This window comes from Phodopus roborovskii, unplaced genomic scaffold (genome assembly GCF_943737965.1).
Source record: "Phodopus roborovskii unplaced genomic scaffold, PHOROB, whole genome shotgun sequence".
Taxonomy (NCBI): Eukaryota; Metazoa; Chordata; class Mammalia; order Rodentia; family Cricetidae; genus Phodopus; species Phodopus roborovskii.
The window spans coordinates 5583453-5598737 of record NW_026125543.1 but is presented as its reverse complement, the minus strand read 5'-3'; the positions used below and the strand labels follow the sequence as shown (position 1 = coordinate 5598737).

Below are 15285 nucleotides of genomic sequence, written 5' to 3'. Positions count from 1 at the left end.
AAATTTGGAGCCTGAATTCTGATCTCTAGGATGTATTTCCCTGTAAGGTTCTGAAAAAGGAGTTTTCTAATAGAAATAAAATATAAAGAAAAAGAAGTAAACTCCTCATTTGTTGCTAATAACCATGGATTAGAAAGTGAACTGGACGCTAAAATCACAGCAGGGTTTCTACAGTAATTTGCACCCACAAATCTAGTGATACACAACAGCTGGGAAACCTTGGGCATTGATTACTTTCAGAACTTTCATGTTGGAAAAGCAACAGGAAGAAGACTGTTACAGGACTATTGGCAGTCTGTGTAAAAACAGATTATTTTTTTATGCATGTCTACATGTTGAGGAGTTGTTCCTGATATGATGTACTCAATACTTAAACAGATCCTGTTCCTCCCTTAATGACAGACTATGTCTCCCACTGATGATATTTCATTACTGGTGTAGTGTACATAACTGGGCTTATTCTTGACATGGCCTTATAATACAATCTCATAATTCCTGTGTTTTATCCACACCCCTGTCTCAGCTGGTGTCCTTGGTTTCCTATGGCAAAGAGTAGAACAACATTTCAAATGTTTCTCATCAAGAACTGAGAAAATCAAAAATAAAATCAGAGAATTGAAGAAGTTTCAAATCTCTTTGGACTTTAGGCAGTAATTCCTTTTATAGGCACCTTCTATTTCTTTAAAATTTTCCTTTGGTAAGATCATTGGTGTAGGTAAGTGTGATTGATACAAATAATTAAAAAATAATTTGGAGTGGCAAAATTTTGTTCCCCAAATTTACTTTTCTTGGGTAGACCTGTGTGGAGGAGATGAAAAATTATCAAGATGTCAGATCTTGGTCTTCAGTAGTGTGTGGGTTAGGATCTATGTCAGGGTCTCCTGCAGGCTAAACACATATTCTTCCAGGCCAATGTGGGGTAAATCAGCTGTTTGTTTTTATTGAAAGGAATTGCTGTCTTAAAGTTACACATAGGGGGGAAAACAGGCAACTTGAATTGAAACATAACCTAGAAACATAAGATGGGCAAGACAGAGTATGACCATGAGAATTTTCTTTTTCTCCATATCTCTGGGAATTCACGTGAGTAAAAGATGCAAAGTTACCTTATATTTTTAAGCCTATTTTCTTTTAGGGAGAAATGATTCTGCTAATGGTTTAGTACATAAAATTCAGTCATACTTCTTACCAAAAGAAAGTTGTCTGTAAAATCTGAGGATATGTGAAAAATTTTGTGAATGGCTCAGGAGTAAAGATGTAAGCAAAGGGCAGTATAAGCCTAAGGAGAGAGAAAATGCTCAAACATAAAATGAACTGACTGACATTCCTTTTCTTTTCAAAGTAACTTTCAGACTTTTTACATGGCTGCAGGGCTATGTTCAGGGAAACTACGCAATGAACATGGAATTAATAGTTTCTTGCCTCTTGTTTGTTAGTTCCTGATATTAATAATTATATATTATTTTACAAATTTATTTATTTCATACATGTGTGCCTGCTTGTTTGTATGTCAACCATGTGCATACAGGTGCTGAAGGGGTCCAGAATGTGGTACTGGCTCCCTTGGAGCTGTAGTTACAGGGAGTTGTGAGCTCAGCCTGCTCAGCCTGGGTGCTGAGAACTGAACCTAAACCTCTTTCAAGGGCAACAAGTGCTCTTAATGTTATGCTCCAGCCCCAATAATGTGTTTTAAAGTTCTCTGTTTAGAGGTGATGGAAGTGGAGGGGACTTTTACTATATTTCCATGTAGTAGGCATCAGATTATGACATCAGAATTCCAGACAGCACAATCATCATAGAAACAACGAACTCATTTTGTTGTGTTTTATTTTGCTATGCATTTCCAACACATTTAGAGTTTTGTATTGGCAGAATTTCTGAATCTTTCCTTGGCATGTGTCTTCAATATTTGAGTAAAATTACTATGGGATATGTTTTCAGTTAGCAATAAGCACACCTTGGCTAAGCCTCATTGACTATGATACGTATGGAATTTGATCATGGCCAACTTTCTGAAAGCCAAAGTAGAACATACCAATTCCCTTTGTTAAACATTTTACATCCTACTAACCTAAACAAAGATTCTTATCTCCTATAGTCCATCTAACAGAAAAGGACTGATTGATATATTACAGGTGAATTACAGTTCATGATCAGTACTGAGAGACTGTTTATACAGCTTTTATTAAGCATTGCTCTTATTTTATACTTTTCAAGAATATATCTTCTATAAATAAAAGTTAATGGTATATATTGATTTCTACTTATTTTTCATGTAAAGTTTTAATATTGCCAGAATAAAAATAGCAGAGAGTATTTCCTATACATGTTTATCAACCTGGCCAATGATAAAAAGCATGCAGCATGATAATCTAGATATCTTGTATTTCTTTTACACTGATAGAAGAATTCTTTAAATTTCCAAGGTATTAGATCTTAAGTGTCCAGACATTGACAGCATTAGTACACTTTTTTCAGTTCTTAAGGGAAGATATCAATACTTTTATAATGCGTATTTTCTTGTACACTGGGTACAACCTAAAATAAAGACAGATATGTGCCTCTATTTAAACAGACTTTCTGGCTGTCCATGACCCAGCTTGTACTCTACCATTACATGTGGGAAAGTAGCTAAAATCCGGACATAGTTGTCTACTTGGTTAAAACTCAACTGCAGAGCAATTTGACTGAGTGAAGACTGATGATAGGGAATGTCTTTCTGTATATATGTTTCTCTTATTGGTTGATGAATACAGCAATGTTTGTCAAAAGAGGCATGAAGATAGGCAGGATTTGGAGACAAGGAGAATTCTGTGAAAAATAGGCAGAGGGAAACCAGAAAGGGACATCATGGAGGAGGATAGGACTTGACAGACATTCTCTGGTAAGCCAATGGAAATACATAGATTAATATAAATGAATTAACATTTAAGACACAGCTAGCCAATAAGATGCCCTAGCCATCAACCAACAGTTTATAATTAATATATGACTTTGTGTGCTTATTCGGGGCTGAGAAAGTAAATGAGACCTGGAGGGAAAAGAAGATCCCCAGCTCATGTCCTGAAGGAGGTAAGGGATTTGAAGTACTGTCTCAGTTTACTAATCAGCATCTCTCTGAAGTGGTCTCCCATGAGAAAGTAGAAGATGGGGTTGACAGCACTGTTCAGAAAGGCCAGAGGCCGGGTCACAATGTACAAGATTTTGATGACCTCCTGCGAACATCCTTGTGGCCAGCTATCGAGGCGTGAGGCTATCCTCACATTGCGCATGATGTGGTAGGGTGTGAAGAGTACAGAGAAGATGGCCACTGCCAGGACCACCAAGCGCAGAGGCTTGTCCAGTGGCATAGCAGTCACCTGCTGCCTGCTCCTCCTCCTTAGGAAGACTACCATCTTGTAATAGAAGAAGCACATCACAGAGAGAGGAATGAGGAAGCCCAACAAGGTCAGGCACAAACTGTAAATGAGATTGTATTTAGGGTTCCCGGAACTTGCATAGTCTTTGCAGATGATGTCTTCGCCTGTTTGGTCAGAATTTATGAAGGGGAATATGGGTAGGACTTCTAAGGTTACTAAGACCCAGACAGCTAAAGAGATTAAAACAGCAAACTCTTTCTTTTGCAGAACATGTTCTCGGAAAGGGTACTTCATGAGCAGGTACCTATCGATGCTGATGAAAGTGAGGAAAAGGATGCTGGTGTAGAGGTTGGCATGAAGCACGTATCGGTTGCAAATGCAGAGAACATCTCCATAGATCCAGGTCTCATTGGCATAACTCCTTATCAGCATGGGGAGGGTGCACAGGAAAGCGAAGTCAGAGATGGAAAGGTTAAAGAGATACACGTTGCTGCTGTTCCAGTTCTTCAGGCAGAAGAGGTAGCCGAACACCACTGTGACGTTCCCAAGCATCCCCAAAACGAACTCAATCCCATAAAATGTGGAGAGGTAGTACTTTTTCAAGATATTCTCTGCAGCCAGCCAGTTTTGACATGATGAATTCTGTGACTAAAGCAGACAGAAAATAAAAGGTCAAACACTAGGCTGTGACCAAGGACAAGTGGGAGGACAATAATTGAAAACCTAACATTTAACTAGGGAAAGTTGGTGAAGAATACACATATTAGTCATGTATGATGGGGTATATCTGTAATACCAGGACTGGGGAAGCAGAGGCAAGCAGAACTCTGTGAGTTCCAGGACAATCTAGTCTACATAGTGAGTTTCAGACAAGCTAGGGTATGCAGTGAGATCCCCATCTCAAAAACAGAGCAAAAACCAACCAAACAAACAAAAATAGCATGTTCATATACATTAGTATATCATATGCAAACTCACACATTATATGTGCATGTGACTGTATTATTTCAACAAGGCTTCACTGGACATCTTCAGACTGTATCCTTGTCACTTAGTGTGACAGTAAAGAATAAAGCAGAGTGGTTAATGTGAGGCAATGAATGACTTCTTGAGAAGAAACAGGAAAAATATTTACAGGATACTGCAATATAGATATGAATACAAACAAGTAATAATTTAAATGTTAGAAGAAAACTGACTACTGCAGTTTGTTTCTGACCTCTACACCTGTACCTGCTTGTGTATACATGTGCACACTCATTTGCAAGGGTGTGTATGCACACACATCTAAATAAATAAATAAAAATAGGTAAGTATAAGAAAACTGCAAGTAAATTTTGAGATGGAGTGCAAATTACTGTCTGGGAAATTAGGACCCCAGATGTCTACTTGTCTAAGACTTGCTTCCAGACTCTGGGAGAACATGTGCCAGAACTCAGCACAGAAACAAAAAGAGGGCTTAATAAAAAAGCAGGAAAAAAAGTGATCAAATAAGCAGTGAGAAGATGCTAAATACCCTTTGTGTATTCAGGGCCAGACCTAAATCCCTACAAATTCTGCTGAGTTCAACTGAACTGAACTTTAACCCGGGAAAGGTAGTAGGGATGTTGGATATAGTTGTCTTTTAGAATAGCTTCTACCTGGTTGTATATAGTAAAGAATTTTCTTATTTCATTAAACTAGAATGTATTACTCCATTTCAAAACAGAAATGTCTTAAAATTTAAAATAAGGTGCTGAAAACCTTAGAAGTAACAATGATGGTTGCCATGTCTTGTGAGCTAAGAGTGTTCACCACATTCTGAGGACTGAGTCATTTAATATTAGTAAAAACATGAAGTAGGGACTGGTAGTAGAATTATTCGATAAATGATTTCACTGAAGTGTAGAAATTTCAGTGCTATTTTAGTCAATTCCTGTGTCTGTGGCAATATATCTTGTAGTGGGAAATACAGAAATAATAGAACTGTTTGACTTTCTTACACAGTTAGGGAGGTACAAGACGAAAGTACTAGCAGATTCAGTATCTGGTGACAAGTGATGCTATTCTCCAAGCAATATCACAGAGCATGGCAGCTCCCTTCATGCTATTACAAGGACACTATCTGAATCATGAGTGATGGGAGATGAACTAAATATTGTTACCTGTGATTCTTACTTGATAATTGTTGCATGATATATTTTGCTATGTTAAGGTTAAAACCCTTCTTTTTATTTAGACAGAAAAGAGGAGATGATAGGAGATGCCATTATGTATATATGTTTCTCATACTGGTTAATGAATAAAGCACTGTTGGCCAATAGGAAAGGAAGGTAGGAGGGACTAGGAGACAAGGAAGAAAGAGGAAGTAGTAAGGAGGAGTCAAGATGGAGAGTATGGAGAGACTAGAACCACCAGCCGCCTCTTGCTGGTAAGACCACGTGGAAATACATAGAAATGGGTTAATACTTAAGACAGAGCTAGCCTATAAGAAACAAGTAACTGGCCAACAGCATAATATCAAATACAGAGTCTCTGTATATTATTTGGGGCTGGCGTGGCGGAGGGACAAGACTAGGCAGGAGAAAAAACCTTACTCCTTACACATGAGGGCCAACCCTTTGCTTTTGTAGAAGTCCTATCATTCCATACAGTTAGGTCCTAGCACATGAATTTTGAGAACACAACATTCAGACTTAGTTCTTGCTGAGGTCACATTCGTAACTTTTCTAGTTTCATTTCTATTGCTGGAATAAAATGCCATGATAAAAAGTTACTTGGGGTGAATTTATTGTAGCTAACAGTTCCAGTTTCCAGTTCATCAAAGCATGAAAGACATTCACAGTCAACAGAGGAGTAAATGAATCCATGTGTACTCATTTTCTTGCTTGCTTGTACTCAGCTGGATTACTCCACATGTTTTTACAGTTCAGGGATCTGGCTGCGAAATGGTACTGACCACCATGGACTGAATTTTCAACATCACTTAATTAATTAAGATGGTCTCCTATAAACATGCCCACAGAGCAACTCAATGTAGACAGTCTCTCATTAAGAATTTATGTCCCAGTTCCACTGTCAGAGGTCCCTTAGACTGCCCAGGCCTTCTAACTGAGACCCATGTTCTGGGAGTTTGAGTCAGTAATGCTGGATTCCCAGCTATCAGTCTGGGTGTCCATTAGCTCCTCCTTGTTCAGGTCAGCTGTCTCTATGTGTTTCTGTAGCCTGGTTTTGTCCTCCCTTTCTGCATCTGGATTCCAGTTCAGCTCAGTGTTTAGCTGTGGGTGTCTGCTTCTGTTTCCATCAGCTGCTAGATGAAGGCTCTATGATGGTGGATAAGTTAGTCATCAATCTCATTATCAGGGAAGGACATTTAGGGAAGCCTTTCCACTGTTGCTCAAATTGTTAGTTGGGGTCAGTCTTGTAGGTCTCTGGTCATTTCTCTACAGTTAGTTTTCTCTTCAAATCTATAATGGCTCCCTCTTTTATGCTCTCTCTCTCTCCCTTTCTCTCCTCTATTCCTCCACTGCTTCAATCTTCCTAGTCCCACATGCTTTCCGCTCTTCCCCTTCTCTTTCTCCTAGCTCCCTCTCCACTCACTGCACCCCCCACCCCCAATATGCTCAGGAGATGTAGTTCCTTTCCCCTTCTGTAAGGGACCTATATGAATCTTACTAGCTTCTCTGACAGTGTGAATTATAGGGTGGTGATCCTTTGTTCATTGTCTAAAATCCCTATATGAGTACATACCATGTTCCTCTTTCTGTGACTGGATTACCTCATTCAGGATGGTTTCTTCAAGTTCCATCCATTTGCCTGCAAATTTCAAGATTCCATTGTTTTTCCCCCACAGAGTAGTATTCCATTTTATAAATGTGCCACATCTTCTTTATCCACTCTTCAGTTGAGGAAGTTGCTTCCAGGTTCTTGTTATTACAAATAATGCTGCTACTAACATAGTTGAACAGATGTCTTTGTTGCATGGATGTGAATCATTTGGGAATATGCCTAAGAGTGGGATTGCTGGGTCCTGCGGTAGACTGATTCCCATTTTTCTGAGGAACCACCATAGTGATCTCCAAAATGGCTGTACAAGTTTGCACTCCCACCAGTAGTGGAGGAGTGGTCCCCTTTCTCCACATCCTTTCCAGCATAAGTTGTCATTGGTGTTTCTAATTTTAGCCATTCTGGCATAAGTAAGATGGTATCTCAGAGTTGTTATGATTTGCATTTCCCTGACAGTGAAATCAGGATGCATTCCTGGTGCACAAAAAGACTCTGGGAGGACATTCCCCAACCTAGAGGCAGGAGGGAGGGCCTAGGCCCTTCTCCAAAAGACTTGACAGATTTTGTTTATCCCTCCTGGAAGGCATCACCCTCCCTGTGGAGTTGGGGGGGGTGATATGGGAAGGTGGTCGGGGGTATGGGATGGAGGGAGAAGGAACTGGGATCAATATGTAAAATAAGAATAAATAAATACATGAAAATAGGACACCACAAAGACATCTCATCATATGTTGTCCTAAGGATTGAGGTGTTAATGGCAGACCTGAGCCAAGGGAGAGCACAGTAATGGGGGAGATTTTGTGGAAGCTTATGGGAAAATAAGAGGAAAGTCATAGACACAATACTAGAGGAGTCTTTACAAATGAATCAGGAATCCATTAGGGAATGAGTCTTTTATTCACAAGTCCAACAGCTGCCTGGAGGATGGACTTGGGCACTTACATCTTACAGTCTCTGGATTGGGAACAACCTAAGCTACTGGACAATTACATTGAGCCCCGAAACTCAAGAAACTTATCAACTGGTTTATGACAACCAATTTTGCTTCCTTATTCATTGCTGCATCTTGTTTAGTTTCACGGGTTTCTCAACATGAATCTCTCACCTGTCCTGTTTTGCTTGGAATACTGACTCACATGTGCCTGATCCATACCTTTGTAATGACTAAAATCCAAAAAATAAAGAACACTTTCCTTTTTGTACTCTAAAAAAAAAATATGTGCCCCAGTAATTCTTGTTCATGTCACATTGACCTTTAAAACTAACCACCACAGCAACTAGAAAAACATTGTAGTAAGACCCTCTGAATACCAATTTAAACTTCTGATAACTTGTTATCATTCTCTGGCAATAAGGCAACATTGGAGTGAGAATATTTCAAGGACTTGAGTAAACCGAAAATATGTTGATTTTTTTTAAAGTAGTGGATCCTAATTATTTCTAATAGAAGAAACAAGGTTGAAAACAAACTTTTCTAATTTCTTCCTGTTAAACATGGTGCAGAGTATTAGTTATAGTCAAATAATTATTTCATTGTAAGTACAAATACTCTAATCTGTTTTCATATGAAGCTTTAAAGTTTTCTATGAGGAAGATATATAGAAAATATATCTTGTTTGGTCAAATTCAGATTTTGTTGAAGTTGATTGCTGGTAGTTTGGTAGTGTTTTATTTATGAGACTGCAACATAAATTTATAGATAACTTCAATATTGTATCATTGCTTTCGTGAGGTGTATGTGTATAAGTACATTTGTGTTCACATATGTGTTTGTGAATGTGGTGTCCAGAGGTTGGCATGTTTCCTCACTCACTACCATGAGTTCCCAGTCAGCTAGAACAATTGCTTAGGAAAGCATCAGGGATGTTCTAGTCTCTGCCTCTCCACCCTTGGGATTTTCCATGCTCCACTCCTTTTTTTAACATGGGCACTGGGCATCAACCTCAGGCCTCATGCTTACAAGTTACCGTCTGAGTCAGTTCCCACAAACACTGCTGGTGAACCAAGCCCTGTGTTTTCATTTTCAATTCCTCTGTAGAGAATGGCAGAATGTATTGCATTTCTCAATTTCAAATTTCTTTTCGCTTTCAGACTTCTTTCCAGCTACTCTATCCTGCTCATCACAATCATCAGACAGCTGTCTTTACCACTTAGCCTACCAAGATGGATATTTCTTCATTGGATCCTTCTGAAGCCACCCATTCTCAGATCCATCTGCTATTTAAATTACTCCTCTCCACATCCTTTCAGACTTTTTCCTTACACTGAGGACTTGCTGATGGCACATCCTCAGTGTTTCATTTCTAGACCCATCCATCTGTACCTTGTCTACTAGGACTTAAACACCTTTGTCTATCAATCTAAAAAATTTGTCCCAGGTTTAAAGACTTTCCCATGCATCTCAAGTTGCCCTTCTCTTCGGGCTTTGTTTATGGAGAAATGTTTTACTAAATGCTTTGTTATCTGGACTCATTTTCTGTCTAGCATTCCCTAATCTGGTTTGTAACCCTGAGTTCTTTAAACAGTCATATTTCCCAATCCAGTGGTCAGTTTTCACCAGTTGATTTATTAGCCTGCAGTAAGATTGTTATGAAAACACCCATTTCCTTTTATGTCAAGGCAGAATCCTAGCTTTCTTTTTCTCTCCCTGACTTCCATCTTTTGTGGCTCTAGAGATTTTGACATCCTATCTCAGTTCTCATCTCCCTTCTTTGTATTCATCTTGGGTTATATTATCCATGTTTAAACTTTAATGACTATTTATGTACAAACAATTCCCACATTTATAACCTATGTCAGATCTCTCTGCTGAATACAAATGGTTTATTGTATTGCTGTGGATTGATTTCTTACAGACACCTCTGACTTTAAACACCCTAACTTGTTAGCTATTCTTGAATCACCTTTGTCAGTATAATAATTTTTCCATTTATCCAAATGCCTACCACAGAAATTTTTAGAGTCAGCTGCAATTTAACCTCCATCAAGAAAAAACTACCAAGCTTTGTTGACTTTAATTTCTATGTATTTCTCAAATCTGTCAGTTCTTCACTATATATACTTACATCAGTCTGTGAAGGGAATAGTTATATGTATCATATTCTCCTGCTGTGTCCTCATACTTTTTCTGGCTCTTGTTCATTTCAACTTTTCTTGAACAAATCTATAGCTAAAAATTAAATCATGTTGCTATCCTATGTTAAAATCCTTCCATGGACTAAAGTCTGTATTCCCAATGCCCCCAGCCCACCCTTGCATTCCACTTCAGCCCTCATGCTCTGTTCTTGTTCATCTCTCCTCCTGTCCTCTAACTGCATAGAGCAGTCCCACTGTGCTAGCCCATCTGCATCTCTTCCCTGCTGCTCTTCCTCTTGTGCCAACCTATTGTGTCTACTATCTGTATTTCTTTCAGACCCCGGTTCAAAGTTGGTTTCCCTAATTGGCTGCCTGTCCACAAAATCTAAATAAACTAGGTGCCCCCAGTGCATGCTTTCCGTATGCATCAAATTTTGCCTTACCAATTTTTATAAACTTGTTTTGCTCGTTGTTTATCTTCTACATCTGCACAGTGGCTAGCAGTTAGTATGCGGTCTGGAATTGCATGCTGAATAGAGAGGGCCGGAAACCTGACTGTTTATAAAGCAGTTTCAGAAATACTTCCTCCAAGGCTAGAGAAATAGTAAATCCACAAAATAAGAGCTAGTAATCTATTTCACCATAAAAACTAACCCTGTGCATAATAGGACACACACAGGGGGGGGGGTTGGGGGAGAGAAATCAGTCACTATGGTACTGAGACCTCTGATTTCTAAACAGATTTGTACAAAGCAAACTTTAATGTGTAACTTCTAAAATTGGTCTAAGGATTTGAGACATTTGATTAGATATTTAATCTGAAATTGCTGAACACATGAAAGTCTAAAAAGATATATACCAAAATACAAATGGTTCCAGCCTTAGCAGTAAGGCTTTTATTGTGTCATTTCTCCTTTCGTTTACCTTTACACACTATCTGTCTATGATTGTCTAGACAGCCAAAGGATGCATGTAATTAATAAAATAAAACTTTTAAATTGCCAAAAATTATAAAAAACAGACCCTGTACATTAGTCCCTTCAGATAAGTAGAGCTCTCACCCATCATTAAAGAAGGCTCTCTTCCCCAGATGGAGACTTCGGCAAACATCCACAACAGGCAAGCGTAGAGAGGAAGTAACTGCGGGGTTGTCCATCCTCAGTTAGTACATCTATATCCTCTAAAGCTAAGGTTCAAGGAACACTGGGGAATGGGGGCCGAATGAGTTGAAAGGCAGAGGAACAGGTGCCTACTCTGAAATAGTGTCTTCTAGACATGTCAAGGAAGTTGCACCCAGAAAAATCTCAACAAGATGGCTGCCAAAACAAGACTTATATAATGATAACACCTGCTGACATACCAATGTGAATGGGAGAGATTGAAGAGGATACCACCCTTAGTGGAGTTAGTGGCAATCTACAGCTGTTGAGAGAGGGGAACATTAAATTTCTCTAGGGATGAACCCCCCCCAATGTTATTGAATCCCAAGTGATCACCTCTATGCATGTGTATGTACAAAAATCTGTAGATGAATATACATATACATTTTCTATGTATCTACTAAATATGTATGCCTGTCTGTAACTAAAACTTACAGAAGGATTTGAGGAATGAAAGAACAAGGGAGAAGTTGTATGGGGGTGAGACAGAGGAGGAAATGATGTAAATAAAATACTTATGTGTGAATTTTTCAAAAGTTAAAAAGATAAAGTAAAAAATGAAGGACATGAACTTTTAAAATGCTATCATGTGTGGGTCATTACATAATGAACATGTCTTACTGTATAATCAAATCTGCTGCAGCTTTCAATGCAATGACTGGGAGCTTTCTCCTCCTTGCTTTCTAGAACATTGCAACCTCATATCCCATTTTCTCCATTTGCTATCTCTTTTGTAGCTAATCCTTGTTTGTCTAAGCTTTAACATCAGAGCCCTTCAAGACTCATTTTATGATATTTATGTCATGTAGGAAACACTGAAGCGCTGCTACACACGTTAAATGAAAATTAAGACAATAAAAAGTTTTCTGGAGATAAGAAACTCATTTGCTTCATTTTGAATATCCTCTTCCTCTTTCTGATTATACTGGATCCCATTTAAGCTGAGGAAATGCTTTGGGTTTATGCAATTTGTATGGGTCACAAAATGGAATGGAAAATGTATCCACAAAGTCATATGCAACTCGATGACTGGGTCTTGGACCCAGTGGAAGTGATGAAAAATTCTGTTTTCCAGTAAAGATTAGAGGTTTAGTAAAAACAGAATACCAGGGCCAGTTACAGAGAATAAATGGCTAAAATGATTGATTACTTTTACTTATTAATCCGTACCATTGTATTGCTTCTCATAGAATAAATCTTGATTTAAGAACAAACACCCACCCCCACCACCACAAAAACTTTACAAGTGTCTATTTTCAGGTTGACTTTGTGGTTTTGGATAAATAATTGGCGTATTCTTCTCTGGGGAAGAGTCTTTTTATCCTACTCTAGGCATTCCTTAGTTGACTGTAGTTCTTTGTTAGGGCTGAGACCTCCTGGGCTTTCTGCATCCATTCCAGCATGTTTATTGTTGTCCTTGTTCAGCTTAGCTATGCCAGTCACTTGGTGAGATATTGTGGGTGCAGCTTCTGCCATTACTAGGAGATACAGTCTTACCAGAAACTTCCTCATTTTACAATCTCACACTCTACCTGCCCCCTCTTCCACAATGTCCCCGGAGCCTGTATTTTAGAAGTTGTTTTGTAAATAATGTTATACAGACTGAACAGGTTGTATTCAGGTATATATATGTTCATATATGCATATAACAAGCATTAATGGGAAAGGAGGCCATGAATTTGAAAGAGAGCATATAGGAGGGTTCAGAGGGTGGAAAGGGAAGGGAAAATAATGTAATTAATATAATCTAAAGTACAAGAAATAATTAAACCAACAAAAACAAAAAGTATGTGGATAAAGTACATATTAATTGTGTAGTACAGTCTGGAATCAAATAGGCAAAAATCAAGGAACAAAAATTAAACCAATCAGTCCTAATAGTTTTATATTCAATATTACTGAAAGTTTGTTAAAATGTAATTTGGCTTTTTCATAATATCTCATAATCTATTACTTTAATATAATTATTTCAATTTTTCATTCTTATAGCTATTATCACATTCATAATACTAACAGGTTATGGTTTTCTGGAGATAGGCTATCCAATACTTGCAGGTTGATTCAACTTCACAAAGACACACTATTTTGAGAATATTGTATCTCAAATTTAGTGATGTGTATCAGAATGTGCTCTTGTTATGAAATAATTATACAAATCAGGGAAGTAAAGTGTATTCATTTAAGCAAAACTCCCCATACAAGGGGGCATTTCCCATAGCACATTACTAGCCTCTCTCCCACTTTCCAGGAGCTTTCTTGTTTATAGGCAATGGATATGCTGACTAACATGCTATTGTTTATGTGAGTAAACAATTGACAGTGCATTTTCTTAAAAAAAAAATAAAATAAAAAAACTTTAATAACTAAAGTGAAATAATTAGTTCCAAGCCCACAAACACCACGTCTATTAGATTTAAGAAACTGAATGCATTTACATGACAAAATTGCTACTACTCATTTTTAATTTGAAACAATGGAAAACTCATTATAAAAACAGTTCTCTTAATTGAAAAAATAAGGTTTGTTCTTTACCAAAAGTTTAGAAAGTTGACACTAATAAAAATCCCCTTTATTCTAATAAAAATGTCTTTCTATACCCTTGACCATTATGAGAGCCTAACAGAAGTTAATAATTTTAACTGTCACTGCAAAGTTTCACAGTAACAAAGATATTTCAACAAGTTACTTTTATTTTAAACAATTCAAATGAAACAGTATTTGTATGTATAAAAATATAAGCATTTGATGCTCATTAATTACTTCATTTTACTATATTTCACAAATGACACCAAAACATTAAAACTTATAGTATGTGTTAAGTTACATTTTCCACTAAATTGTTAGAGAATAGCTTATACAGTTTGGAAAGTTCTGGTGAGTAGAATAGCAATTGCTTCTGCAATTCACCATTTTCCTTAGTAAACCTTGATCCTTAAATATACTCATTTTGCTATAAGTAAAGACATTTAAAATTTGTAATGACTTAAAATTCATTGTGTTAAATTTTTCTTTAAAATTTACATGCTAAGTTATTTTCCATGATGCAGATAGTTTCCCTTTTTCTGTAAATATTTTCATTTATTCAAATCACTATAATTACAGTAGGCCTTTTAAAGTAAGATAAATTCAGTATTTAGCCATAAAAAAAAGTACATTTAGAGCCATAGGAAGTAGATGTCAAAGTAAGAAGTGACAGCCTTGTCCCTTTGCAACATCACATCTACTTAAGAACATTTCCCTGAGCACCGGTTAGCTCACAGGCCACTTTCAAAAGAAACCTTCACCAGAAAGCCTGGCCTTCCTTAATGTGTCCAGGAGGCCTGGGCTGTAGTGTCCCTTACCATTCCGCTGACTGAGGCCTCTCTCTTAACAGAAACTCTGCCAGGAGCTGGAGACAGCTTCTGACCCACTGCTGTGTGGCTGCTGGACATGGCCAATGCAGTCTGATTTGCATATCATGCAGCCAAGATTAATAATTCAAAAGGCATGGGTAATTTATTCAGTTGAATCTCCAAGTCGTGCAGAGGAACTCTTGAAGAGCGAAAACACATAACAGATGACTCATTTTGCAGGAAACACTTTTAACAAAGATATTTTGAGATCACTCTAACTGAAATTATTGTATACACTCCTCAAACAACAAAGAAGCATGTGTGTATGCACACCTTTAAATAATAATGGCTGGCAAACACTTTATGTTTACTATATAATCGAATTCACCTTTTTCCTTGTTTTTCACGTTTTTGGTGAAATCCTGAGGGAAATGTAAAGTGAATTCTTGCTGGTCTGAGCATACACTCTGTCAGTGTGCTCTTGAAAGGTTTTTAGAACTTTAGATCATATCTGTTTTATTTTCTCTGAATAAGTTCAGGAGATATATAAAAAAAGTACATCCTATGTCTGGGGATTAAGGAGAGAGACACTAT

General features: G+C 37.7%; 1 protein-coding gene across 1 annotated transcript; it reads right to left on the bottom strand.

The window, feature by feature from the left end:
• Nucleotides 1–3019: 3019 nt before the first annotated feature.
• Nucleotides 3020–14790, bottom strand: Sucnr1 (succinate receptor 1). The gene is made up of 2 exons (XM_051177035.1): nt 14701–14790; nt 3020–4007 (listed from the first exon to the last, which is right to left on the bottom strand). The coding sequence occupies exons 1-2, from the start codon at nt 14788–14790 to the stop codon at nt 3057–3059; spliced, it is 1041 nt and encodes a 346-aa protein (XP_051032992.1). The 3' UTR covers nt 3020–3056.
• Between the last annotated feature and the right edge of the window lie 495 nt (nt 14791–15285).